This window comes from Protobothrops mucrosquamatus, unplaced genomic scaffold (assembly GCF_001527695.2).
Source record: "Protobothrops mucrosquamatus isolate PMUCROS unplaced genomic scaffold, P.Mucros_1.0 scaffold286, whole genome shotgun sequence".
NCBI lineage: Eukaryota > Metazoa > Chordata > Lepidosauria > Squamata > Viperidae > Protobothrops > Protobothrops mucrosquamatus.
Genome location: NW_015386630.1, coordinates 1,154,641 through 1,181,407, shown reverse-complemented (window position 1 = coordinate 1,181,407; position 26,767 = coordinate 1,154,641). Strand labels below are relative to the sequence as shown.

The 26,767-nt window shown below is 41.0% G+C and overlaps 1 protein-coding gene across 1 annotated transcript in view; it reads right to left on the bottom strand.

Annotated features, from left to right (window-relative positions):
- Nucleotides 1-11,578: 11,578 nt before the first annotated feature.
- LOC107286453 (cGMP-dependent protein kinase 2) overlaps nucleotides 11,579-26,767 on the bottom strand; it is a 34,728-nt gene continuing 19,539 nt past the window's right edge. The window contains exons 13-21 of the mRNA XM_029283933.1: nucleotides 26,157-26,286; nucleotides 23,554-23,696; nucleotides 18,151-18,240; nucleotides 17,020-17,161; nucleotides 15,714-15,877; nucleotides 15,142-15,258; nucleotides 13,352-13,414; nucleotides 12,118-12,193; nucleotides 11,579-12,014 (exon numbers count right to left, since the gene is read on the bottom strand). Coding sequence (XP_029139766.1) covers nucleotides 11,928-12,014; nucleotides 12,118-12,193; nucleotides 13,352-13,414; nucleotides 15,142-15,258; nucleotides 15,714-15,877; nucleotides 17,020-17,161; nucleotides 18,151-18,240; nucleotides 23,554-23,696; nucleotides 26,157-26,286 — 1,012 coding nt within the window. The 3' untranslated portion in view covers nucleotides 11,579-11,927. The remainder of the gene's footprint in view (nucleotides 12,015-12,117; nucleotides 12,194-13,351; nucleotides 13,415-15,141; nucleotides 15,259-15,713; nucleotides 15,878-17,019; nucleotides 17,162-18,150; nucleotides 18,241-23,553; nucleotides 23,697-26,156; nucleotides 26,287-26,767) is intronic.

Here is a 26,767-nt window from a genome sequence, read left to right as displayed (position 1 = left end):
TGGAAATTCACGGGGTGACTTTGGGCCATTTACTCTTTCAGGCCAACCTACCTCACAGGGTTGCTGTTGTGGGGATAAAACAACAGGAGTTCCCATGGAAGCTGCCTTGAACCTTGGTGGAAAGGCAAGGTATAAATCTAATAAACCAATACATTGGCAGCTTTTGCCACCCCAGATTTGAAGCTGTCAGCTAACTTTCTGAGAACTTAAGTAGTCTCAAACAAACTTTTTCCTGGCACTTCCTATTTCCCTCCTGCCAGCCCTAAGGCATGAACCATGGAGAGTTTCCGCCTTTCTAAGGCCCTGCAGGCTACGCTATAGGTGTATTAGTACTCCCTGCATTGTCTAGAAGAAAAAGGCAGGAAGTGCAGCTGCCTAGACCAAAAAAACACATTGTCTAGGACAGTGATGGCAAACCTATGACATGCATGTCAAAGCTGACACACCACAACATTTTGAGTAACTCTCCAGAGTTTATGCCAACATTCAACAGCTATTCTCAAAAGCACACCCCATTCTCCTGCGATTTTCAGAGGCTGTGGAGGCCAGGCAAGAATGAGGTGTGCTTTGATACAGCTGCTGGGTCCTCCAGAAGTCGAGCAAGAGGGTCATGCTATTACATAGCCTCCTAAGCCTCTGAAAATCATGCAAGAACAGATCGTGCTTTTGTGTGGTTTCTGGAGGCTGTGAAAGCCATGGAAAAGCATTCTCCAAAGCCACTTCAAAGCCTTACCTGACCTGAAGCAAAGTGAGGTAGGCTGCAAGAACCAGTTTACAGAAGGAGAACATCCCCTAAAGATAAGTGGCACATAGCAGATGCTGGGGAATGTTGGGCCATGGGAGCAATTCTGCCATAGCCTGAAGCTTTTGTGCCTTTATTAGCGGCAGTGGTGGTGCTAGGGATGAAGTTGAGGCCTGGGCTAATGTTCAGGGTGGCCTAGATGGGGTAGATAGAGAATTATTTCTCTTTTGTTTGGTGTGTGTGTGTGTGTGTGAGAGAGAGAGAGAGAGAGAGAGGTCAGCAGAGTCAAGTGTTTTCTGAAGTTTTGACATGTCGAGCCAAAAAGTTCGCCATCATTGGTTTAGGAATTAGCCCTTCCTTACTTGCTGTGGAATGGAGGGAAGAATCCTTTTTGTTATTTATCTGTGTCTGTCATTTCCCGGAGAAAATGCCCACTGCTCCTCTCTTTTTGCATTGCCAACTGACTCCCTGCTTTGCCCACATTTTCTCACAACCCGCGCTGTCTCATCTACGTAATCATTTCTGCTGCCAAGCTGCCAAAAACCAGGCCAATTTGCTATAGATTTAAGAGTCCTGGATTTCCAAGCCACAAAGCCACTAATTCCTACAATAAACGAGGAAGAAAAGATATCTTTTGCGAATCTCTTTGGCAGAGTTGTAAGCAGAGGAAGGTGATGATGAATGGAAGTACTTCCACCTCTCTCTGTTTCGTCCCTTATGTATATGCTGTATAATGGCTAAACTCAGCTAATGATATAATTATTGAATAAAGTTTTTTTTTTAAAAAAAGGATGCACCTTTCTTTTCATTTGTGTGGTGTGTGGCAAATTCAATCATGTAAGAAAGGGGGAGGAAGATTACTGTTCTTTCTTCCCTTGTAGTGGCATCTCCAGATAGCCTGGAGGGAGGTGTTAAGAGGGTGCTGAGTTTATAGAGTCTTTGCACTGCAGAAAGCAACATGATCTACCTCTGAATCCCCAAAGCCTTATCTGACTGTGCCCAAGGGAATGTGAGAAATCTGGCAAGATTCTTGTAACACAGGTGACTAACACTAAAGCTGCTGTTTTGAGACTATTCACAAGTGGTTCTGGTTGCTTGCATTGATATCCCCTGATGCAACTGTCTCAGACAAGTAACAGACCAAATTAAGAAATACTTGACCTCCTAAAATGGGACTCCTTCTAAGGACCTCATAAGTGATCTCCTGTGGATAAGAGAGAAAGGCAGAGTAAAATTTTAGAATAAGAGTAAGAGTACTGTAAGTAATTCAACCAACTTGCCTAGTTGTGTAGGGCCAGAAAGATGTTGGCTCTCTTTAGTAATAAACATGTTCAAGTACAAACAAATGCATGGAATCTTTTTGTCCCATTTTGGGCATGGGTCAACAGAAGATGCATGTTGTTTGAGTCCAATGGTCATTTAGAAGAAAGATTGATTAATGTTCTTAATCAAGGAAGATTCCAATTGACTAAGAACTCCAGACTGCCCAAGCAAACAGACTGTTCTCAGATGAAAAATTGTGCTGTGTATTACTTTCTTGTCAGCCCAACTGAAGCAAAGGGATAAGACTGTAGATGAGCAAAGCATGTATAACGATCACTACCATCAGACTGAGTCCTACCATTAGACAGATTTTGAATATAAATGAGTCCCAAATGATTGGTTGCTACAGTACTCGATTTTTACTACTGATTTGACAGTCTGACTTTTAATCAGTCTGTGTGGTTTTAGGTACCATACATCTTAATATGGGTGGTGTTGATGAGGCAGTGTCATTTGCTGTTTTACTTCAAAAATAAATAGATCTTGATACCGATTAGCATGAAGCAGGAATATTCCCATAGAATGCGTTGTGGGGGAATCAGTGTGTGCAATTAGTATCATTAGGATTTTCTATAATTTGATAATTGAAATATCTGATTTGGCAGGTTGGCTTAATTTATCAGGATTCTGAAACTGCAGCTAAGAAATGAGCAGGTGAGTTCAAAAAGAGAAAGCAATACTGCTCTCTGTTACAAAATATATTCTCTCCACACTCATAGCATAGGTTACCCTATGAAGCCCAGATCTGAATTCTGCCTGGTTAATGTGACAATTGGATGTTAGAACTGTCAATAAAAATATAGAGGAGAAAAGAGAAGATTTTCAACCAGGAATAAAAGTCATTTTGAAAAAAACAACAACATGAAATCATCCCCACAACAGCGAAAGTACATGACAGTGCCTAATACAATATTCTGACATATTTTTTAAAAGCATTGTGTCTACAACCATCCTTAAGTCTTCTTCATCCCAAATTATTTTTTTAAAAAATACATTATTTTAAAACATGAATGGTAACAGTTGGGAGTTAGATAATCCTAGGCAAAGCAGAATGTAATGAAGAAAACAGTTCTCCCCATTCTCTGATTAAAAACCCTGATTTGGCAATTGCATATGAAAAATATATTGACAGTACAAAAATGTTGGTCTGTAAATACACACAACTGTCCTTTTGTTCAAATATTCTGAGGATAGGGCTATTTGAATGATTGCTAAGAAGTTAAATCGGGGTTTTGTTTTTTTTACAGTAAAGAGACCAATGAAAGGCCCTTTTTTTAGTAGCCATCTATCTCATCTCTCAGCAGATGCATCTTGAGGGAGACTTCTGAAGATTATATTAACATCTGGGCAAGAGTGTGTGGAGGAAAAGTGTGGTCCCAGACTGATTAATGTTTTAAGGGGAATATTAACACTTTGAACCGAGTCTGGAAATGAACTTAAAATATATCATGAGGCATAGACCTGACATAACATGATAATATCAGCCAGTTCCTGTTAACCATCTCGCTGTCTTATTTTAAGTCTGTTGAAATTACTGGCATTTTCAAAGACAATTCACTGTACAACATACTGTTAAAATTCAAACAAAATATTACCAGTTTCTTCCAAAACTGTCTGGAGTTGCATGTTAATTCAAGTATTTTCCCAGGAAGATCTATAATTCAGATCTTGTGCATCCTAGATAGGCCTAATTACGCCTGTTCAAATGGCTGGCTTATTCCTTCTCATCAAGCAGGAATATATCATTCCCTGGACACAGCTGGACATCACATATAAGTGAGCCCTCACAGATAATCAGTAAGGTTTGTCCAAGCAACTTTAAAATAAGCAACTTGGTATAAAAACCCATCCTGACTCTAGAACTTTATAAGAGCTTTATAAAAGCTATGATCTATTCATAATTCCTGTGGACCCCGCTCAAGCAATGCTTATATGCTATGTCCTGGATGGAAGGGAGGGACTGCCAATAATCTTTCCAGCCATCCTCACCACTCTCTGCACCGCCTTCCTGTCTGAAGCAGACTGTAATGCAATATGACAGGATGCTCTCGATCGTCCCTCTGTAGAAAGTGGTAAGGACAGGGGAAGGAAGATGTGCTTTTCTCATGCGATGCAGAAAATGCAGGCGCTGCTGTGCCCCCTTCACCAGTGTCTCGCTGTTGAGCGACCAAGCCAGCCTGTGCAGCTAACGAATAGTTAGCATAATATATCTGAAGTAGATCAGTTTCAGCTGCTCATTTGTGTCTCAAGTGAGAACTCTGGGTTGATTTATTCAATGATTCCTCTATTTGCTATCTTGGCTGTCCACAGTAGTCTCAGGAGTCTTCTCCAAAAACAAAAGTTCTAAAGCATAAATTATTCTTCTTATCTTGCTTCTTCAAAATCCAATTTTCCCTTCTATAGATTGTGACAGAGAATATCATGGCTTGCCTAATTCTGATCTCTGTAAGTATAAACTCATCACTCCATTTGAATATTTTTTCAAGGCCATAATGACATCTATCAAGTGCTAGACTGTGGTGTATTACTTCACTGCTTGTTCCTTTATTGTGACGGATGATCCGGAGTGCCATAAATAATGGATTGCAATCTTGTGGCTACACACAGTAGTTATCTTATATGTTTGTACATTATATGTTTTTGTTTTACATTATCTATGTTACTTTTATTTTCTATTTCATTGTAAGTCACCCAGAGTCACATATTTGAGGTGGGTGGCTATACAAGTAGAATAAATAAATAGACAAGCTTTCTCCCTAGAGGCACGATCTTAAAAGGATCTTATCTCTGTTATTTAAGGAGCCCTTTTGATATAATTAAAGATCTACTGTGCCACCCAAATTTCCCCTTTGGTGAAATGCAGAGACAAAGTTTTCTTTCTTGTTTATTTCCATCTATTTTAATGTATGTATCTTATGTTAATTGTTTTATTAGCATATAGCATTAACATGATTGCTTTGGTAGCATTTTTACATATGGCCTTAAACTGTTTCAAGATAGCAATATAAGTATTTTGTTTAATGACTGTCCTGTTTAATGACCATTTGAAGTTACTATGGCTCTGAAAAAGGAACTTGATGATTGTCCTTACACTTATGACTATTTCAGAGTGCCCATGAACACCTGACTGAGATTCAGGCAATTTGCAGCTGGCAGGGATTTATGAATCCTGCAGTGTCCCAGAATCACATGGCTGTCATTCATGTGATCTTACCAGCCAGCTTCCAATAAGCAAAATCAATAGAGAAATTGGCAGTAAAATTGCAAATTGTGATCTTCTGATGTCTTGTTTAATGACTTTGAGTGATCTGCTTAACAACTGCAGTGGAAGTGTAATCATAAACCCCGTTGTGGTCATGTGATCTCTTAGTGACCAAGTGACAGAGGTGCTAGGTATCGATCGAGGATTACCTGTATACAAATGTTTTAAGTGAATAAATGAATGTTCTTGGGTGAACAATTAAAAGTCACCCGGTAAGACTAAAATAAACAGATTGCATTAATTGTAGATTAAAAGCCATGACTGATGAAAAGCGTTTCTTTTTCAAAATGCCTTTCAAATTTCACAGCATGTAATTGAGATTCCATATTTTTTTCTTCTTAGTCCAGATGAATCATTCAGAAAAGCACTGCAGGATAACAGATCTAGCAGAAAGAAAAGAATCCCTCAGAGCCCTACAGAGACTCTTAGATATTTTAACATTTAATTTCACTTGCAGAGTGGAAGGGTCCAAAGCATTTAAACCTTAGGAGGAAATATCTAATCTTCACAAAAAGGTAGAAATTTCCAACCAGTTTCAGATTCTGCCCAATCAAGAAAATTAAGTCAAAGGCCCGTCTCATATGTACTGAGCCAATGAATTATTGGGATGGAAGAGAGTAGTTTGGTACCCAACCCACACAAGATAAAAGCACTCATTTGGCAGTTGAACAGACTAGAAACTGGTAGCAGACCAGTTCTACTTGAGTGGAAAGAGACACATTAATATATCAAAAGAATTGTAGGCCACAAAGGAATAGCTGACATTACTTATGTCAACTAGTTATCAGTCAGTGGAGAAAGATGTGTGAGCACCTATCCGCCATAAGATTTAAGAAAGCATGTTAACTGCTTTTAATATTTCTGATGGGGTTATTGATGGGGAATTGTTGCTGATGGGGGTGGTAAATGTGATTCCTGGTTTTCGTATGAAAGGAACTGTGCATAGCCTAATACAGTGATGGCGAACCTTTTAGAGACTGAGTGCCCAAACTGCAACCCAAAACCAACTTATTTATCGCTGGGTGCCAGGTGGGTGTGGCCCACTGGGTGGGTGTGGCTGTGGTGGTCATGGCAGACTGGGTGGGTGTGGCCATGGTGGGCGTGGTCACCTCAATGTTGTTTGTGGGGAGGGACGCCTGTGGGGGCCAGGCAGGTTTGGGGGAGATCCAGGGGATCTGGCAGGTGGGGCAGTGGGCTGGGGCAGCTGCTGCCTGATACCATCGGCCCCTGCACACAGAGGCCAGCGAGCGCATGGGAGCCGACAGTGTCCATCTGCAGCCACAGCCTGCTGACCCCTTGACTGGCGTACTCTGGGGCTCCGCAGCCCGCCACCAGCAGTTCAGAGAAGCCGCCTCTGAGCTGGATGGCCGGCCGACAGCTGAGGAGGCGATGCAGTGGGTTGTGCCCGGGAAAAGGAGAGCATGCGAGGCCAGGAGGGATGGGACGTGGGGGAGGGAAACCAGCCATGCTGAGATGCATCCAGCCACATGGGACCTCGGCGAGTTAGCGGGCGGCTGGCTGAAGAGGGCAGTTGCCCTCTCCGGAGCATGGCACGCGTGCCCACAGAGAGGGCTCTGAGTGCCGCCTCTGGCACGCGTGCCATAGGTTTGCCACCACTGGCCTAATACAATACCTGTAAGTTTAAAAATAGACCAGCTTCTAACTGCAGCCTAACAAAAAACTCTCCCCTATTACATCCACCAAACTCACCAGGATGGAGAGGCAGGGTATGTTGTGGTCCCATATATTAGGGATATACATCTGGTGGGACCACGAAAAAGGCCTTCTTGGTGATGGCCCCTTCTCTATGGACCATCACTCCCCCAAGATCTGATTGGCCCCCACCTTATTGCTTTTCTGAAAAGCCCTGAAATATGGTTTCATCAGAGAGCCTGGGGATCATGAACGGAGATGGAGCTGATCAAGTGACTGATTTGTTTGCATTGCTGTTGCTATGGGGAAAGGGGTAGTGTGGATTTTTAATGTTGTAAGCCACCCAGAGTTGCCTGTATGTGAGTTGGGCAGCTTTCTAGTCTAGTCTAGTGTGTTGTGTGAATTGTGCTCTCTGGCACTGCCTGATACTTTCAGTGATATCATAGATTAAAGGGCCAAGTCCAGGAATCCATTGATTTATGCAGCTGTCTGCCAAGGTTCAGTTTTTAAATGATTAGGGAACAAGGGAAGAATACAGATAAGTTCAGATTTATACCTCTGAGTGAGATAGGTCTCCTTTTCCTCCTGCAGTAGATAGTATTTTATCTGGAGTGCAAAATAACAAGATCTTTCTGCTTGTTCCTTCTGCTCATTGGCACTAGAAAGACAAAAAGTCAGCTTCTGCACATAGAACATAATATATTATTATGCATTTCAGTAGACAATCTTCGCAGATCTCAAAACCTAAGTGAAATTGGATATGATTAATACTTGAATATCAGTCCACTAGAAAATAGCAGGGTTGACTACTCAGTTGAGAAATCTAAAAAACATCCTGGAAAAAAGCAATGGCAAATCACTATGTTGCCAAAAAATTAATACCTACGTATCAGTGAAAATATCAGGAGTCAGGCCTGACTTGAAAGAGATTTTATCTTAGGGAAGAAGCGATGCTACATATTTCCACATAGGTGCTGAACCAAACAGATTTTCAACTTGATTTAAGAAGGCTCTTAATTCAGTCCAACAGTCCTTTTTATCTTCTTAATATTGGTTGAAAAATCTAATAGATCAAAGTATGTATTATTGTTAGTTCTTAACCTGATCTGTTTCATTGCTTTTTGATTCAAATTATTGTGAGCCCAGAAAATTGGTTAACTCAATAACCAAGGTACATTATGTGAATGTAGCTAGTGTTGTTTCTTAGGAGAAATTTATGAGCTGGGTTCAGTCACAATACCACTTTCCTTATCAAAGCCTTTTATGTACTTTCCTAATCTCTTATTTTTTTATTACTATCCCTCCCTTGTCCTACCACCATTAGCTTCTCTGCACATTTGACCAACCCTTCTCTTCCCTCTTTCTTCTTGGCATGTTCAATTATGCAAATATCTTCTTCTCTATTTTCCAATCTACACATTTTCTCTATCATCCATCAGCTTTTGTTCCTTTCCTCTGAATTCCAGAAATGTGCCACTATTTATTCTTGCTGTTTTAATGCTCTTTTTTCTATCTCTGCTCTTCAGCCCTTCTTCTCTGGCTTTCTTCAAGCCTTGAAACATTCCTCATGAGACTCACCAATGACTTAATCATTAGTGCAACTGAGAAGGCCGTATGTAGTTATAATATTTCTTAGTGTTCACTTATTGGTACTGTTGATCATTTTTCTCTACTCAGTCCTATCAATGCATTAAGACTCCATGATTCTAGCTTCAGTTGTTTGTCTTATTTGCCTTAATTGGATTTTTAATATTCACAGAATGGGAAACATATTCCCCCACTTTCTTCCCTTCTGTTGAGGCTCCTCAGAGAGCAGCTGTTATTCTCTTTTTCTTTCTCTGCAGATCATTCTTGAGGGCCTCTGAAAATTCAGTGATTTTCAGTTTTGTCTCCATGAAGCAATAATCTGTATATGTATGATTGATTATCTGCCATCTTTACTGTTCTCCTTTCATTAATTCTACATTCCCAATCCTTTTTAAATACTCAGTTTAGATTATTCATCATTGTTTTAAGCTTAGTATATTCACAGCTAAATTCTTTCGTTCTTCCAAAACTCACTTCCTTCTTCACTCCTTTTTCCATTGCTTTCACCATACTGAACAATTCTTTCCCTTTTTTTTTGTTCCATCCTCATTTTGTAATAGAGATTTTGTTAAAGGCTGTGCTACCCCCTCATACTGTAGTGGACAAAGTGAAGCAGCAAGAAAGATATTAATACTCCAGAGTGAGAAAGGAGCAGAGATTTTGCTGAATGGCATCCTTTCCTTTCAGCAAAATCTCTAATCCACCTCTGCTTTACTAATTCTAGTTTTAGATTTAGACTTACTAATCCACTAATCAAGGAACCTCAAGAAATAGTAAATACTCAGCCAAGCTCTTTCTGCACCAATTGATAATTCAAGGGAAAGGTGGCCTCCTTGGGCTTGCCAGCAAGGACAAACAGCAATAGCACTTGGACTTATATACCACTCCACAGTGCTTTACAGCAGGGCTTTTCAACCAGTGGTATGGGTACCACCTGTGGTACATTGGCACCTGGCAGGTGGTACACAACCATCCTAGAAAAGTGGTAGCGGGGGAGGGGAATGGGCTGAACCGGTGGCAGCACCGCACAAGCCTGAGCGAGAGATGGCTGGAGCTGCAGGGCTGTCAGGGCTCAGCAGAAGCGCCAGGATCAGCGCCAGGCTCCAGTTGGAGCTCTGCTGAGCCCTGAAGAAGCACCAATCAGCTGGAAAGCAGCACTGATCCTGGCGCTTCTGCTGAGCCCAGAAGAAGCGCTGATCAGCTGAAATGTTGCAGCATCTCCAGGGTCTTGTGATTTACATTCAGATGCTTGGCAACTGATTCATATTTATGACGGTCACAGTGTCCCAGGATTATGTGAAGTAACCAAAACCTGCTGCAACCACCCAGCAGATGGGGGGGAAATAAAAACCAAACACCCCCCACCCCACCCCCGCTGCCAATCCTCAACAGAAATGCTCACAACAATGAAAACCTCGGACAGGAGGAAGAGCGCCGCTGAGTGGGCAGGCAGGTGTCTTGCTCGGCTGTGGCTTGGGGAGCACTTTTTTCAGTGCCGTTGTAACTTCAGACAGTCACTAAGCAAACTGTTGTAAGTCAAGGACTACCTGTACTTTATCACTTTTTTCCTTTTTTTTTTTTTTGGGTCATCAAGTTTTTGACACCTTGCTAGGTGACTGGTGGTACTCGGATGTTGCCATAACCTAAAAGTGGTACAATAGGTGAAAAGGTTGAAAAGTCCTGCTTTACAGCCCTCTCTAAGCGGTTTACAAAGTTAGCATGTTGCCAGCAACAATCTGGTTCCTCATTTTACCACCTAGGAAGGAGGGAAGGCTAAGTCAACCTTGAGCTGGTCAAAATTGAACTCCTGGCTGTTGGCATTTTAACCTGCAATAATGCATTCTAACCACTGCGCTACAATGATTAAGTACTGTGCCACCACAGCAAATAAAAGACATTCAACAATGACAAAAACTCTGTAGTAATGAAAGGCATCACAAGAGTTAAAATGCTCACCTTGGAAACCAATGACTGATAAGAGACAGTATCTTCAGGCATGCTGACATGCTTGTCCTCTCTCTTGGAAGAGGTGAAACATATGCTGTTTGTTCTCTTTTGCAGCTTCATATAAGACATATTCCAGATGTTTCAAGAGTTTAGCTTTCATTTTTAGAGAAAAGCTGGTATTAGCCCAGCTCCATGCAAATAAATGAACACAACAGCATGGATAGGAGGGTTTTTTGTTTCAGAGTAACTGACATCAGAACAACAGAACATGTCTTTATCAACCTTCCTTCCCCTACTGATATTTTTTTTTATTTTTCTACACTACAGTAAGGTTATTCACAAACTGGAGGAATACTAATATAGTTCTTTGAAAAGGAAAGCAAGTCTATGCTCATCAGGGCCATTTACCTACTCTCACCCCTTTAAGGAATTGTTTATTCAGAATCTGGTTTTGGTGGTTCATAATACTCAAGGGAAGGAATGTGTGTGCTGCATAGAAACTTGGGAAATAAATAAACATATAGTGCAGAAGTCCTACTTGTAATAACACCCATCTATCATTAATTTGGTAGCAGAAATCTTATTATTCCAAGTGTAGAGCTCTATTATAAAAGTGTACCTCTCATGAATTTAAAGGCCTGATCAGATCTGGGCAACCTATAGGCCCAGTCAAGGCCCTCAGTCTAATTTCAAATTCCTTCTTGTGTAAGGAATCAGTTCAGATCTCTGATCTTTACTGTTCGAGAGAGAGAAAGACAGACAGACAGAAGATGCTGCCAGAAGAAAAAAAATTGGTACCCTCATCCTAAACTCTCACCCAACCCTTTCTTTGCTTCAGTATTGACACTCTGCAGCCCCCTCCCCCTTCCCCTCAATCTCTTTAAAGAAAATGTGGCCAAAAAAGTTGCCCACCTAAAGAGGGAGCCATCTTTAAATCTAAGGACTGAAAGTAGAAAAGAATTGGAATCCAGAATGGAGATCAGCCAATCGCCCCCCACCCCGCCAGCACACACATACACACACTCTGCAGCCATGTCTGATTCATAGAAAGGAGGCTCAGGCTGTCCCCTGAATGTATTTATTCCCAACACTGAGCAGCACAACACAGGAAGACAACCATCCTCACTCACAGTGACTTTGCCCACTGCAATAATCTGTCGGAGAACCGAAGAGCAGTGGGGAGCGAAACAACAGGAGGGGCAGTCTAGTCTCTGCCAAGCACTGAAGAGAAAGGTAGAAAGGCAGGAGGATAGCAAGGCAGCAGGCCCCTCTTCAGGGGCATCTGGTTGTGGGAGTGGGAGAAGTTGCTGGGGTGACTCATGTCTCTCAGCTGTGCCTCCAAAAACCCATCCAGTCCACGGGACCTATAGGGAGATGCCTCTGGTCAGGCCTTTCCCCTGCAGTCCCAGAAACTCAGAAATCTTCATCCCAGCCAGAGAACTCCTCCTCAGGCAGCTGCCGTGAAACAGAGTACCGCTTGAAATTGGCGTAAGGAAAACCCTGGAGGAAGAACAAGAAACAAATAGTAGAAACAGGAGCAGCTTCCCAACCTGTTTGGTGTGGGAAAGCAGGAGGAAAGTGCTCTTGGAGGCCATTTTCATACCTGCTTGAGCAGCACTGTGGTGGGAGCCTCAATCTGACGCAGCGCTAGCTTCTTCCAGGAAAGGGAGTTGAACCACCTGAGGACAGAAGTGGCAATGAACTGCAAGCATCTAGACCAGTGTTTCTCATGGCTGGCTGGGGAATTCTGTGAGTTGAAGTCCACACATCTTAAAGTTGCCAAGGTTGAGAAACACTGGTCTACTAGGATCCAAAGCCAGATAAATGAAAGTGGCTGCAGATCCTACAGTTGAGCACTTAGATCCTATTGACAATTCTCACATTCCCCCTAGCCATAGAGCGAACATGTTCTAATAACCTTTTTAATGCTGTATTTTTAAGATATTTCCTTCACATTACCCATAATTCATAGCTGAGGCCACATAAGGGTTATTTAGCTGTTATTTAGCTGTTCCCATCATAGCATTTTTGAACTTGATATAATTTTTGCCATAAATACAATCTAGCATACTTCATCATCAATATGGTTGGTGACACTTCCAAAAGCTCAGATATATTGGCCACTTTGAACCACTGCTGGCGTGCCTCTCTCCCTTTATCCCTGGACACTATCCCCAATAACCATTTTGATACAAGCTTCAAGAAAAAGTGGGCACTTGTTCATGTAATGCCAGGTTTTTCATAGGATTTTTATACTTCTGGATTTAGCACTCCTTGGAAGATTGCTAGATTAATTTTCTGAGTTTAACATTAGAGCAGCAGACTCAAAAAAAAAGAAAAGGACTAATGTAGAGTATTAGCACTGATGATGTTACCTAGTTTGGTAATGAAACTTCTGCAAGTAAACAACCAAGTTCAGAGAGTATCATGGATGCCACAGTTCAGCCCTGAGCTACAAACATTCACTTCTGTAGGAATATTTAGTCTTAGTCAGTAGGCCATATGCAAATAAGAAACCACCACAATGCAAAGAACAATTATCTGATCAGTATCTTTGCTTACTCAAATAGTTCTCAAAAACAGTTCAGTAGGTCAAATGAGCATTATGCCTTGGAGTGAAAACAGGAAAGATGAGCATCTGGAAATACACTGATCTTCTTACCAACTTCTGTACATTTTGAATTACTCCTCAACTCCATCCTATTTTCCTATAGAATGTGGACCTTTTTTATTATTCCTGTGCCACCTTTTGGCAGAGACAGGTTCTGCAATTTCAGCTGGTAACTTTTCTCCGTCCAGGATTCTTCCTTATGAACGTACCTTCCTTATGAACGTACCTGTGCTTCCGAATGCCCCGGATCCCACTGCTGGTGTTGCCCAGTCTCTGCCCTGGTCGACGCCTGCCAAGGGGGAAGGGAGGGAAGAAGAAAAAAAACCCCAGTGTTTTCTTAGCAGACATCTGGTGGGATAAGTTGGTATAGAAGACGTAATGAAACGACTGAATTCTTTTTTTTAAATTTATGATTTATGATTTAATTTATGATTTTTTAATTTATGATTTAATTTAATTTTTTAATTTATGATTTACTAAACAAAAAGGAGGTGATGATACGGGGTTGGGGAGTGTCGGGATAAAAGTGTATAAAATGAACAGAAGAGACAGGAGTGACGTTTTCCTTGCACTTTTACAATATTAGCACGTGTGTTTCTTCCACTCAGTTTCTGACTCCTGGCAATTGCCTGGAAAAATCCTTACAGTTTTCTTGGCAAGGTTTTTTTGAAAGTGGTTTCCCATTGCCTCCTTCCCAGGGGTAAAAGGGAATGACTGGCCCAAAGATCCCCTGCTCATGTTGTACCTAAGGTGGGACTCACCGTCTCCTGGTTTCTAGCCTGAGGGGGCCCTTGGTGCTCCCTGAGCCTTGCTTGTTTTCTTGCAGACATTTCATTACCCAAACTAGTGATGCCTTAACCCAGTGATGGCGAACCTTTTAGAGACCGAGTGCCCAAACTGCAACCCAAAACTCACTTATTTATTGCCAGGTGCCATGGCCCACTGGGTGGGCGTGGCTGTGGTGGTCATGGCAGATTGGGTGGGTGTGGCCAAGGTGGGCACGGTCACCTCGATGTTGATCGTGGGGAGGGACCCCTGTGGGGGCCGGGCAGGGTTGGGGGAGATCCAGGGGGTTTCTGGCAGGTGGGGCGGTGGGCAGGAGGCTCGTCCTGTGGAGTGAGGTGAGGTAAGGTGAGGTAGGGGCTGGGGCGGATGTTGCCTGACACCATCAGCCCCCACACACAGAGGCCAGCGAGTGCATGGAAGCTGACAGTGTCTGTCAGCAGCTCCACAGCCCACAGCCAGCAGTTCAGAGAAACTGCTTCTGAGCTGGCCGGCCAGCCGACAGCTGAGGAGGTGATGCAGTGGGTTGTGCCCGGGAAAAGGAGAGCATGCGAGGCCAGGAGGGATGGAATGGGGAGGGAGGGAAACCAACCGTGCTGGGATGCATCCAGCCATGTGGGACCTCGGTGAGTTAGCAGGCGGCTGGTTGAAGAAGGATGGTTGCCATCTCCGGGGCATGGCACGCGTGCCCACAGAGAGGGCTCTGAGTGCCGCCTCTGGCACGTGTGCCATAGGTTCACCACCACGGCCTTAACCACTACACGAAACTGTCTCTCATTTATAATACTAGAAGTGGGGATTGTTTTAGCTGAACAGTAGGAAATTCAGGATGCCTCTGGATATCACCCATAGATTATCTTTGGTTTTACATGGGAACTTTTCAGAGGCACGGTGGGCATTTAACCAATTCTAAATACAGTGTCCTTTTTATGCTCTTGCTTCTTGGAAGAGGTGACCAGGGGCCTAGACTGTTTACACTACTTGCTTTTGCTAAATTGCAGTTGACACAGAAACTACAGATTAATCTGCAAGCAGGAGAAGTGCCATTATTAAAGCTCTCATCTACATTCTCCATTATGTTCTCATTACGCCAATTTGTCTTGTTTGAATTAGGTTGAGCATGGTTACCCACCCGATTCTTTTTTTCCATTTTTATTTAGGGCGGAACTTAATCATAGTACAGCCCTGTCTGCTCTCACATTGACTGGAATGAATGTCAGCAGGGAGACATACCTGCAAAGCTTGGCTACAAGGGAACATGCAGCCTCATTGACAAATGTAGGGAAAGAGAAGGCACCATCCATGATCCTGCTGTATATCTTTTGAGGTTCAGTACTGTGGAATGGCGGTCTAAGAAGGAGGAGAAGAGAAAAGAAAAACATGGATATATAGATACTACTGTTGGACAGACCCAGCCACTTCCTCACAACCAGAAGGTCCTCCTTAATGAAACTCACTCTTCCACTTGTCTAAATAGCATGATGGTGTATCATCAGAAGGAACAATCCTTGATATGTCCCAGCACCAAGTGAAATTGAATCTGTACCACTTCTGCTTGTACTGTCAGCCTGGTCAACTGGGCTCTAAGCAAATCCAATAAATGGCTCTGGCACCCCATTCAGAATCTATAGTGCATAGTTGATGCTTTGTCCCTCTTTCTCCAGTTCTTGCCAATTCTTTTTCCCAACTTCCTCTCCCTCACCAATTACTTCTAGGAAAGAAGAAGGGAAGAAGATGCACCAGGAAGTAGTGTGAGTGTCCCATTGCTATGCTCAATGTCTGAAAAAATGCAGAGACAGGCTTACCGTCCTACAAGCATTTCAAAGATGAGCACACCAAGTGTCCAGAAGTCCACAGCATAATCATGTCCTTCATGGCGCAAGATCTCAGGGGCCAAGTACTCAGGAGTCCCACAAAAGGAGTAAGTCTTCTCTCCACGTCTGAGTGCCTTGGCAAAGCCAAAGTCCACCTATCAAAAAAGCAGGGGGGGGGGAATAGTAGTTAGGAATGGAGGATAGAAAAATGACACTTGTTCTTCAGATGAGTCCCACTTCCCACTTCCCCCATCAACCTATATGTATATCAAGCTGGAGTCCCAAAATCTTTTTATTCAGAAAACAATGCAGAATTCTAGGGATGACCAACAACCTACATAACTTTAAAAAAAATATTAGAAAAATAAAGGGAGGAAGTGGAAGAGAGGTCAGGCATTGGTGGGACAGTAAACTTTTCTGTTTAGAGATATTCTGACTCTTTAAAAAAAAACCTACCTAACTGCACCAGTGAAGAAAAGCAAGAGAGAAAGCAATTTTCTCCATGTAGACTTGAGGTTTCCTGAAGATTTAAACCTGGCCGTTGTGGAAAGCACATGCACCAGGGACCCCGATAGCACATGTGTACCACCCCCAAAACTGGAAACTGAACCTCCAAAAATAATTAATAGGGTTAGGATGAAAGCTATATTTAATTTTATTTCACTGATACTTAAATGTAATTAAAAGTGAAAATAGTTGATGATTTTTCCAGGTGTGTATTTAATAATATTGTTTTTTCCGTCTGTCACATTGCAAATTACAATTTGGGAATTACTTTTGGCGGTCACTAGGATTTACATTCCAGGCTGAGATTGGACTGTATGTGCCCTGAAGCCTCAGACTGTACATTTCTGGACTCGCAGTGCAGATACAGCTGACTTGCTGCTTCTCAGGCAGATCCACTTTCAGAAATGGTCCAGGGGGGAAAAATAAGAAAAAAGCCACTCACATCCAATGGGTAAGACAATCAAGTTCAGAGATGTTTTATATGGGAATGGCAATAGAGGGGGCCTCATCTCATAGTCTATCAATGGAAATCCTCACATCCTCATCAGCTCATGGAAAGAAAAGTCACTGGTGGTTGTTTTCTTAGGAGCAGGTTGGAGGGATAAAGCAGTAGGAAAATCCACAAATATCACCATTTGGATATGACACCTGGGTTGGACAGCACTGATGCCATAGCTGAAGAAGAGCTTGAAATCTGGACATCAATGTCATTTCCAGCTGTTTTCAGCATGGCAAATAAGCAGCTTAGGGCTGCTGTGTGAAAAATGCTTTATTCCTCAACCTCTGTTACCAGTTTTACGTAGCCCTTGGCATCCAACATGAGATTCTCAGGTTTCAGGTCACGATACACAATGCCCTGTCCGTGCAAGTAGTCCAGAGCCTCAACCACACAAGCAGAACAGAAGATGGCCACAGGTTCTGAGAAGCAGCGGCTGGAAATAAAAAAAGATTTAAGTGGTAGAGTTTATATTACTGGCTGTTCTCATGCAACATACTTAACCCAGGATAATCATAGATCTAGTGACTGCATTTGATTCAATATATTGTGCAAATCCAGAACGCGGATTAGTTCAGTAACCAGGTGGTATTAACACATCTGGTACAAATGATTCAGTTCACATTATCTCCAGTTTGGGCCAGGAAAGATCCTATGTACCCTTCTGGATTGCTGCTCCTTGATATAGCTTAAGCAACTTCCTTCATGGACAGGATGGAGTGGGAAGCTGCTTCATCAGCTCCATCTTTTCTCTACTGCCCATCCCTCACAAGCAATTGTATGACAGGCCTCACCCCACTCATTAGACTAGTTAAAGTGGAATTGGGTTTTCATGATTAAGCAAATTGTGTGGACCTTCCTATTATTTTAGAATGTTGTTGTATGAGTACATTAAACTATGATACAATTTTACATGTTAGGGGTATAACATGTTTCAGGGGATAGCAATTGCCTGCACACCTACAACATTTTGAGTTATTCCAACAAAGCCATAAAAAAATCTAACCAAAGTTTACACTAAGGGTCACATGTTAGTTCTTTATCAGACTTGGTCCAATTGTGCTTTGTTAGCCAAGTTGTAAGATTCAGTATGTTGTGTGAACCCAGCCAATGTCTACATGGAAAGCTTGAAATCACCCAAAAGTTAGATGGTGGTAAGTAATTAAGGGCAGCATAGAGAGAACAATGCACTGTATGGGACTTTTCCTTGGCATTGGAGCTTTGGGCCTGAAGTATATATCCTAAGTGAAAGGTATATTTTGTGGGCCAAGAAGCAAAACTAGCAGCTCCCATGTTAGCAGTTTCTTATGGCCCACAACCTCCTTGACCTTGGAATAACTGGTAAAGACATGCAGGTGATCATTTTCTGCCCCACCCTTCCATCCTGTCCCACCCTGCCCAGGTCCCCTGACTGCATCTTCATACACTTCTCGCAGCTTGGCCCATAGTTCGCCTCCTTGACAAAACTCCAGCAGCAGGTAGACATGGCGGCTATCTCGAAAGGTTGAAAAGAGCCTAAAGAGAATAAAAGAGGGTGAAGAGAGATGGACAGAATTAGTCCCAGTGGTAGCAAAATGAACTAAAGCACTTTAGTCCAATCAGCAGTGGACAGGACAATCCATATTCTTCCTCAAAGCCCCTTTGCCTTATTAGGCTTCGGGATAGTTTAATGAAGAGAAGGACGAGGGGTCACATGATAGCCGTGTTCCAATATCTCAGGGGTTGCCACATAGAAGAGGGAGTCAAGCTATTCTCCAAAGCGCCTGAAGACAGGACGAGAAGCAACGGATGGAAACTAACCAAAGAGAGAAGCAATCTAGAACTAAGGAGAAATTTCCTGACAGAACAATTAATAAGTGGAACAACCTGCCTTCAGAAGCTGTGAATGCTCCAACACTGGAAGTTTTTAAGAAGAGACTGGACAACCATTTGTCTGAAATGGTATAGGATTTCCTGCCTGAGCAGAGGGGTGGACTAGATCAGAGGCACCAGGGACCAGTTCCATGGAGATAGGATTTTCCGTGGACTGGAGGGGGCATGGTTTTGTGTGCTGCCTGCATCTCGCGGATGGGGCTTTGCTTGTTTGGGTGGACCGGTTGCTGGCATGCTGAGGCCCGGTATGGGGACCCCTAGACTAATGACCTCCAAGGTCCCTTCCAACATTATTATTATTATTATTATTATTATTATTATTATTATTATTATTATTGTTGTTGTTGTTGTTGTTGTTGTTGTTGTTGTTCTCTCTGCAAAAGCCATCATGCTCAGAGAAAGCACTTTAACAGGAAGTCATTTTAAACCTTGGAGCATGATCAAAAACAATCCCTTCTTTGCTTTTTCAGCTCCTGTAGAGAATGCTCCTCAGGCTATTTTTGCTTTGCAAAAGCATTTGACCAGCTCCACAGCTGGAACAGACTATGTTGTTTTGTTTGACTAGATCAGTGTTTTTCAACCTTGGCAACTTTAAGATGTGTGGACATCAGCTCCTAGATTTCCCCAGCCAATACAAAGCAATAAAAAGAGCAAAATGCACAAGTACAACACTATTAACATCACATTTGCTGAATAGAGTAAGTTCTGTGTTTCTTGGCCACTATGTAAATGAATATATGGAATATAAATAACACATTAAGCATTCTACAGAACCCTAGGGGTTAATTCAATTCAATTACCTATGAAAATCCAATGCAACTCTAAGTGCCATATGAACATAAATTATCTTCCAATCTTCAAGATAGTTGCAACCATAATAATTTCAGCTTGTGAGGGTTTTTTCCCCATAGTTTCCTATTTTATTGTTCCTTCTCAAGCTGGGATAAACAGTCACTATCTTGTTTGAATTTGCAGATATGGCCACCATGCTAGATCAATACCTTGTTCTTGTAAATCTTGTCTGTCTTTCAATTTTCCTTCATTGTCCAAAATATCTTTATAAGTCACAACTTTATCGTAGTTAATTAAATTTGGGCAAGCAAAAGCTTCCATTGTTGAAAGCTATCCAGGTATCTTAATATAAATTTTTTCTTTTCTTTTTTCCCATTCTGAAAGAAGTGCATTCCTTATAAAATGGTTTTGAAAGTAATTATGTATTTTATTCTTCCCATACCACAGAAAGGCATGCCAACCAGTTTGTCGGTCATGCCCCTCTAGGTACAATAGTCTTTTGTCTCTAAGCATTATCCATTCTTTAAGCCATGTTAAAATAGTTGCTTGGTAGTGTAACATCCAGTCTGGCAGTCCAAATCCCCCACTTTCTTTCGCTTCTTGTAGCATTTTCAATCTAATTCTAGCTTTTTTTCCTTGCCAGATAATTTTCAGTATTGTTGTATTCAGTTCATCAAAAAAGGCTTTTCCCAACCTTACAGGAATCGTTTGAAATAAAAAGAGTATTTTGGTAAAATACTCATTTTCACTGTTGCTATTCTCCCCAACATTGAAAGCTGGAAGTTTTTCCACTTTTTTAAATTCAATTTTATTTGTTTTAGCAGTCTTACATAGTTATCTTCTTTTATTGTTCATATCTTGCTGTTAGATAAATTCCCAAATATTTAACTTTTTTAACTATTTCAAGATTTGTTTTTTTTGTTAGTTGATTTTTTTGTTTTTCTGTTGGATTCTTTGTTAGCACTTTAGTCTTTTCTCTGTTTATTGTCAACCCTGCCACTTCTCCAAATTTTTCTATTTTCTCCATAACTTTAGTGCTTGTTTTCAATGGATCTTCCAATATGAAAACCAAATCATATTTTTCATCTTTTATCTCCAGTCCTTTAATTTCTATATCTTGTCTAATATTTCTATTCAGTACTTCCAGTGTTAGTATAAATTGTAATGGAGATAGTGGGCATCCCTGCCCTGTGCCCTTTTTAATGTTGAAGTTTTTTGTAAGATCTCCATTTACAATTATTTTGGCTGTTTGTTTACAATAAATTGTTTTGATTAAATTTATAAAGTTTTTTCCAAAGTCCATTTCTGCAAGTTGCTGGAACATAAATTGCCAGTTTACATTGTCAAATGCTTTCTGTGCATCAAGGAACATTAAAACCATCTGTTTCCCAGAATGAATTTCATAGTATTCTAACATATCAAGAATCATTCTTAAATTATTTTTTTATCTGTCTTTTAGATAGAAAACCATTTTGGTTTGTATGTATAAATTCGATCAAAAATTTCTTTAGTCTTTCTGCTATTATTGAGGTGAAGATTTTATAATCTACATTTAATAGTGATATTGGTCTATACTTTTTTATTTGCGTTAAATCAGAGTCTTCTTTGGGTATTAAAGTAATGTTGGCTTCAGTCCATGTATTTGGTATTTTAGCCTCCAGGAGTATTTCATTACACAGTTCTTTCAGGATCGAACTTAATACATCTTGTAATGATTTATAAAACTCTGCAAGTAATCCATCTGGGCCAGGAGTCTTATCATTTTTTTGATGATGTTACCTTGATTGGGTAATAAAACATTGACAAAAAAACAATCAAGCTCAGGGAGCACCAAGGACCCCTCAATTCTGTGAGTTTTATTGAAGAATGAATTAGGATTTGAAATGATCTTACAGGGCTGAACCAACAGGACTGAATGCAAGGGAGATAAAAGTGACATTCTGTGTTTAGTTATAAAGGATATCATAGGATTAAAGGGGATGTCTGGATGGAGTACATGTGAAAATGTGTGTTTTCCAGCTAAACTGATAGTAACCAGCAGCAATTTGAAAATATATCGAATCTGACACACTTCACCAAAAATGCTACTGGAGGCCAATCAAATGTCTCTTGAAGCAGGATTAGCTGGGCATCTATTGGCAATTTTAGGCTGTTATGAGCATGTCTTCTTCCCCTTCAATTCTCTAATATACATCTCCACAGTTTTTTTCCTCCTCCAACCCTGCAGAAAGCTGAAAGACCTGCAGTCTTCTGAAAGAGAAGACTCTCTTTTATAGACCCAACATCCACATGTTTGAAAAGTTGATCACCGGGCTAGTGGAGATTCCAGGGTTGAAAGAGAAATACTGCCCTATTTGACCAGTGCTTATTTAGTACTTCTTCAAAGCTCTATTCATTCAACTCTATTCATTTCAATTCCATTTGAATCAATTTCTGGCATGGTTGGTGGATGGTTTCCTACCATTGGACAATGTCCTGAAAAAACGGTAGCAAGTTCAGAGAATTTACTCAATCATTTTGAGAAATGTCCTACATAAGACAAAAGAGTTCTATGTGAACTCAAGGACAAGTAGATTGTAGTTTAACTTTCCTTTGGGGAAAGCCACTCATTAATGAGGAAAATAGGAAAAACATTTGAGGAAACTAATTTTGCCATGCTTGAGCTTGATTTTAAGAGAGATGAAAGCTGGAAGCAATTGAATACATATTTGAAACTTTAAAATACCCAGAGCAATGATAAATAGGGTTCAGTGGCAAGAGAAACAACAGTAATGGGCCAACTAAAAGGACCTCAAAGACGGACGTTCTCTAAATGGAGATGCTTAAAGTGCACTTGCAGGCCATTCCAGTGAGAAAAAATGGAGGACAGGAAACAAAAAACCCTTAGTGAAGTTCTGTAAATAAAAGGACACAAACTGAAGTGGTCACCTAGCAAGCCTAGGCTTAGAACTGTAAGAAGGTTTGTAGGAAAGCTAGACTTCATGTTTATGTTCATAAACTTTGGAATGGTGAGATTGGCAAACAATGCTAAGAATGGCTCAAATACCTTCTTAAATATTTTAAAAATAAAAGGAAAACAAAAGACATACACACTGCTAAATAAAAAAAGGACATAGTAACAGAAAACAAGAAAAAGACACCGTTGATCAACCATTAAGAGAGATCCATCTTCTCCAGCAAGGCAGTTTGTCTTTCACATTTTAAACTTAGCAACTTCAAGATGTGTGAACTTCAACTCCCAGAATTTCACAGCATAGTGGTTCGGGAATTCTAGGTGTAGAATTCCACACATCTTAATGTTGGCAAAGTGGAGAAACACTGGATTAGATGTTTCCCTTGTATCTCATTCACCATTATAGGAATTTTGGGATCCTATTAATCAAGGGGGTGGCTTTTTTTTTTACAAAATCAATTTATTTTTATCTTGTCTTTCCTCCTAGCTGCTTTCTTTCAGACTCTTACAAGCTTACCCAAGCTATTAAAAAGATCACATCAAACAAGTCAGAAACAGTGTTGACTAATGGTCTTGTACTTTGAGAGTTGAAATAGCAACTATTACCCTTGTCTTTGAATGAGACTAACCACCAAAAATATATCCAATGAAATCTCAGTTCTGAGGCTGATTTTATGCTGCAGATCTCATGACTGAAATACCTAGTCCAGCTTTTGTTACTTCTTACTACCCATCTTTGTACTATTTTGCATGATGACATTTTCTAAAACCTTGGCCACTCATTTGCATCAGTGTGGAAGGCTCTGCAAAAGATATTATCCAACTATGGATTTGTTGTTGTTTTTTCAAAATGCAGGAATTATGTCTGCTTTTACATACTAGGCAAGATCTTTGCAGGGCTCTTGTTAAATATACTCAGTTCTCTTCTCCAGTCAGCATAACTGAGAATGGTATTAGCTTTGGGGGTCATAATAGCTAGGGCTACTATACCTTGGCTCAAAATTCTGGACAACCTCTAGACAACAAGAATGAGTCCTAATGATCATCCAGATTTATGATCGTCTTCATCGAGGCAGTTAAAAAGCTTCAGACTGGCCATTGAAACCTGGGTCATGATCGCTGCCATCTCCGCAGTTCCAGCCCTCAGCTCATGCCCACCCCAGAGTTCATCCTTCCTTCCTTCCTTCCTTCCACAGCATGGCAATTCCAACCTGACAATGAAGGGGCAGCAGCTTTGCTGAAGGACTTTCTTCTCCATCAAAACATGGTCCTGCTGACGCTTCTGCACCACATGGTCCTTCCTCAGGCGCTTGAGGGCAAAGAAATAGTCCTGGCCCTCCACTGCGTTTCGGACCTGCAGAAGAAGGAAAGTAGCTCAGAAATTCTCACTCTTATGACCCAAACAGCAAGGTGCCTGAAAACCCAGATGTATTTGATGGCCTTCTCTTAGTGAGCAAATGGGAAGATGAAATAGAAGCGGGGCAGAGAGGCTTTATCCAGAAGTGGGAAATTGAAGACCTTATTCTGTCCTCTTGGAAGAAAAGTACTGGCAACCCCACTTCCAGTAAAGGGGAAACTAACCCCCCCTTCTTCATTTACTATTTCAATAGCATAAGAATATCCTGTCAGCCTTAATGTTTCCCCTTCAGTTCATGACAGCTGCTGTATTTTGAATCTAGCCTAAGATTTAAACATCTTGTGCCAATACTTCTTATATCGCAAGCTCATTTTTTTTCCTGCTTAAACATAAAGCTAGATTTGTAACTTTATCATGGTACTATGCTATGCGCCTTTATGCAATGATGTGTTCATGTGACCAGATCAGCCTTTATCAGTCATTGGTAGATTCCCAGAGGGGTAGCTCTCTTAGGCAGCAAGGTGGGAAATTCATGTAATTAGCTTCTTCAAAAAAAATTCCCCACTACCATTGAGGCTACTTTATTTTGTTAACTAGCTAGGACTGTAATGAAAGTCAGATCATCAAATCTCTATCCCCCAAAGCCATTAGGAACATATTTCTTATTCCATTATCAGTTTCCTCCCAATTAAGCTGACCCCCCACTGTTAAAAGAACATCTTCACTTTGCTGCAGATATGGGAAGATTGCAGGAGTAGCAGAACTGCAAGGTATTCCTTAAAGGGCCAGCAGGCAGCAACTCCTGGCATAGACCAGTAGAAGTGGGGAGATGAGCAAAGCTTAACTAGCAGGTCCAAGGTCTTCCAAGAGCCTTCTTCTCTCCAAATGCTCTTGGGGGCATCTCTGTCAATTGCTCTTTAGATTGCAGGCTCTTATGTAATGATCAGTCTTATTTGCAATATTTCTATATATGAGAATATAGTTGTATGTAGGTCAGTTACAGACATAATGCTGCCATGCACAGCATGTTAAACTTGATTAATGTTGATTTTGTTAAGTTTTTGAAAACAGGTTTTTCACAGTAGATCCTCAGCTGTCACACTGATGGCATTTTTTCAGTTTGCTCAGTCACCATTTCCATCAAACCTTTTCTAATCCCCATATCCACACATTCATCTATCTACCTTGAACTTCTAATAATCTTCTGCCTAGATTTTGCCACAGCACTTTTGAGCATGCCAGTGTGCTGGGAAGACTGGGTGGAACAGAAACTTCCATGGGACTAATTTCTCAATAAATATACCCTTGTTGAACCCAACCAAGACTTATCTTAACTCAATTTTTTTCAGTCAAATGCCTTTGGTGTACTCATAATTCTTGCAAATGGCATTTGGAGGCATGCTGTCCCTCATACAAAATATTAAAGATGAACAGCTGTTGAAATACTTGTCCCTGGGATTTTATCTAATTTCCCTTTAAAGCTGTCCAAGTAAATGGCTATCGCCACAATCTTGGGTAACGGAATTTAAGTAGTCAGTTATACAATGTGTGAAGAAATACCTCTTTGTTTGTTCTAATCTAAAGCTACTTCCAATTATTCATTGGATAACCTTTGATCCTAATACACTGAGAGACTCTTTTCTATCAGCTTTCTGCACACCGGATTTTATGCATCTTGCTTATATCCACTCTCATTATTTTTTCTACCTAAGCTAAATAGTTCTAAATATTTTAGTCTTTTCTCATGAGGCAAGTTTCAAGGTTTTTTTTTTTTTTTTGTGGTCCTCTTCTACATTTTTTCCACCTCTATTTTGTTCTCATTCAACTATGGAGACCAGAATTTCACACAGTATTCCTGGTTAATACATATATCCCATAGATTTCTACAATGCTACTTTATCATAAATTGAGGCAAGACTGATGATAGTTGGCAACAACCTAAAATGATATAACAATTATGAAGTTGGACCAGGACTAGAGAGGCTCAGAATCAGGTTCTTCCTCAAGCATGGAAAGCACTGGGTCTCCTTGGATCAGTTATTCTTTCTCAGCAAAACATATCTTGAGGGGTCTTTGGTGTTCTCTGAGCTTGATAGTTTTCTTGCAGATATTTTATTACCCAAACTAGGTATCATTATCAGTGCTGTCATCATGATGTTGCCTAGTTTGGGTAATGAAACATCTGCAAGAAAATAACCAAGCTCAGAGAACACCAAACACCTCTCATTTCAACCCTGAGCTTACACATCTTCTCCTTTAAAGTAAACTACACTTTGCCAAGTTCCTGTTGTTGGAAAAACTGGAGGTGGAATAGTATGTACACCATCCTGAGTTTCAGGAGGAAAGGTGTAATGTAAAACCAACAGCAGATTTCTGGTGTCAGGCCACCTAAGCTGTGAGATAAATCAAACTAGATGCAATTTTACCCTATCCACCCACACCCAAGCCATTCTTTACCAGCTCAACAGTGCCAAAGCCACCAGTGCCCAAAACCACTGGCCTCCCTCTCTGCTCCCCATCCTCATAGAAAACAGGCAGAAGATCCTGGAGTTGCACTGGACTTGGGGGGCCCTCTAGGAAGGAACCCCTAGGAAGAAGAAAGAATAAGGAGGGGAAGAGAGAGATTGTCCATCAATAATACGAAGATTCAGGATTTCCCAAGACCAATGTTAGTAATCTTTCTTCCACAGACAGCAAACCATCAACCTGCTACAAAATGAACCAGGAAAGCCACAGAAAAAATTATATTCTTCCTCTAACAGTCCAACATCAAACATTCTCAGTGTTGGTGCCGAGAAACACAATGTCTTTAATCTGGGGGACCAGGTCTGGATATTTATTTGAACATCCCCTTTACTTTCTTTTAAATGAAGTTACAGTATTATGCACTTTTTTCTTCATTGCTTATATGGGCTGAAGTCAGTAACATAATAATCAGGTTTGTCTCAGAAAATCTGCAAAATCAGATTTAGCTATATTTCAGCTCATTAGATTTGTCACTTGAAATAAAAAATAGCCACATGTTCATTTCAAAGACTGCATAGTACTTTGAATCGAATAGGTTAGCT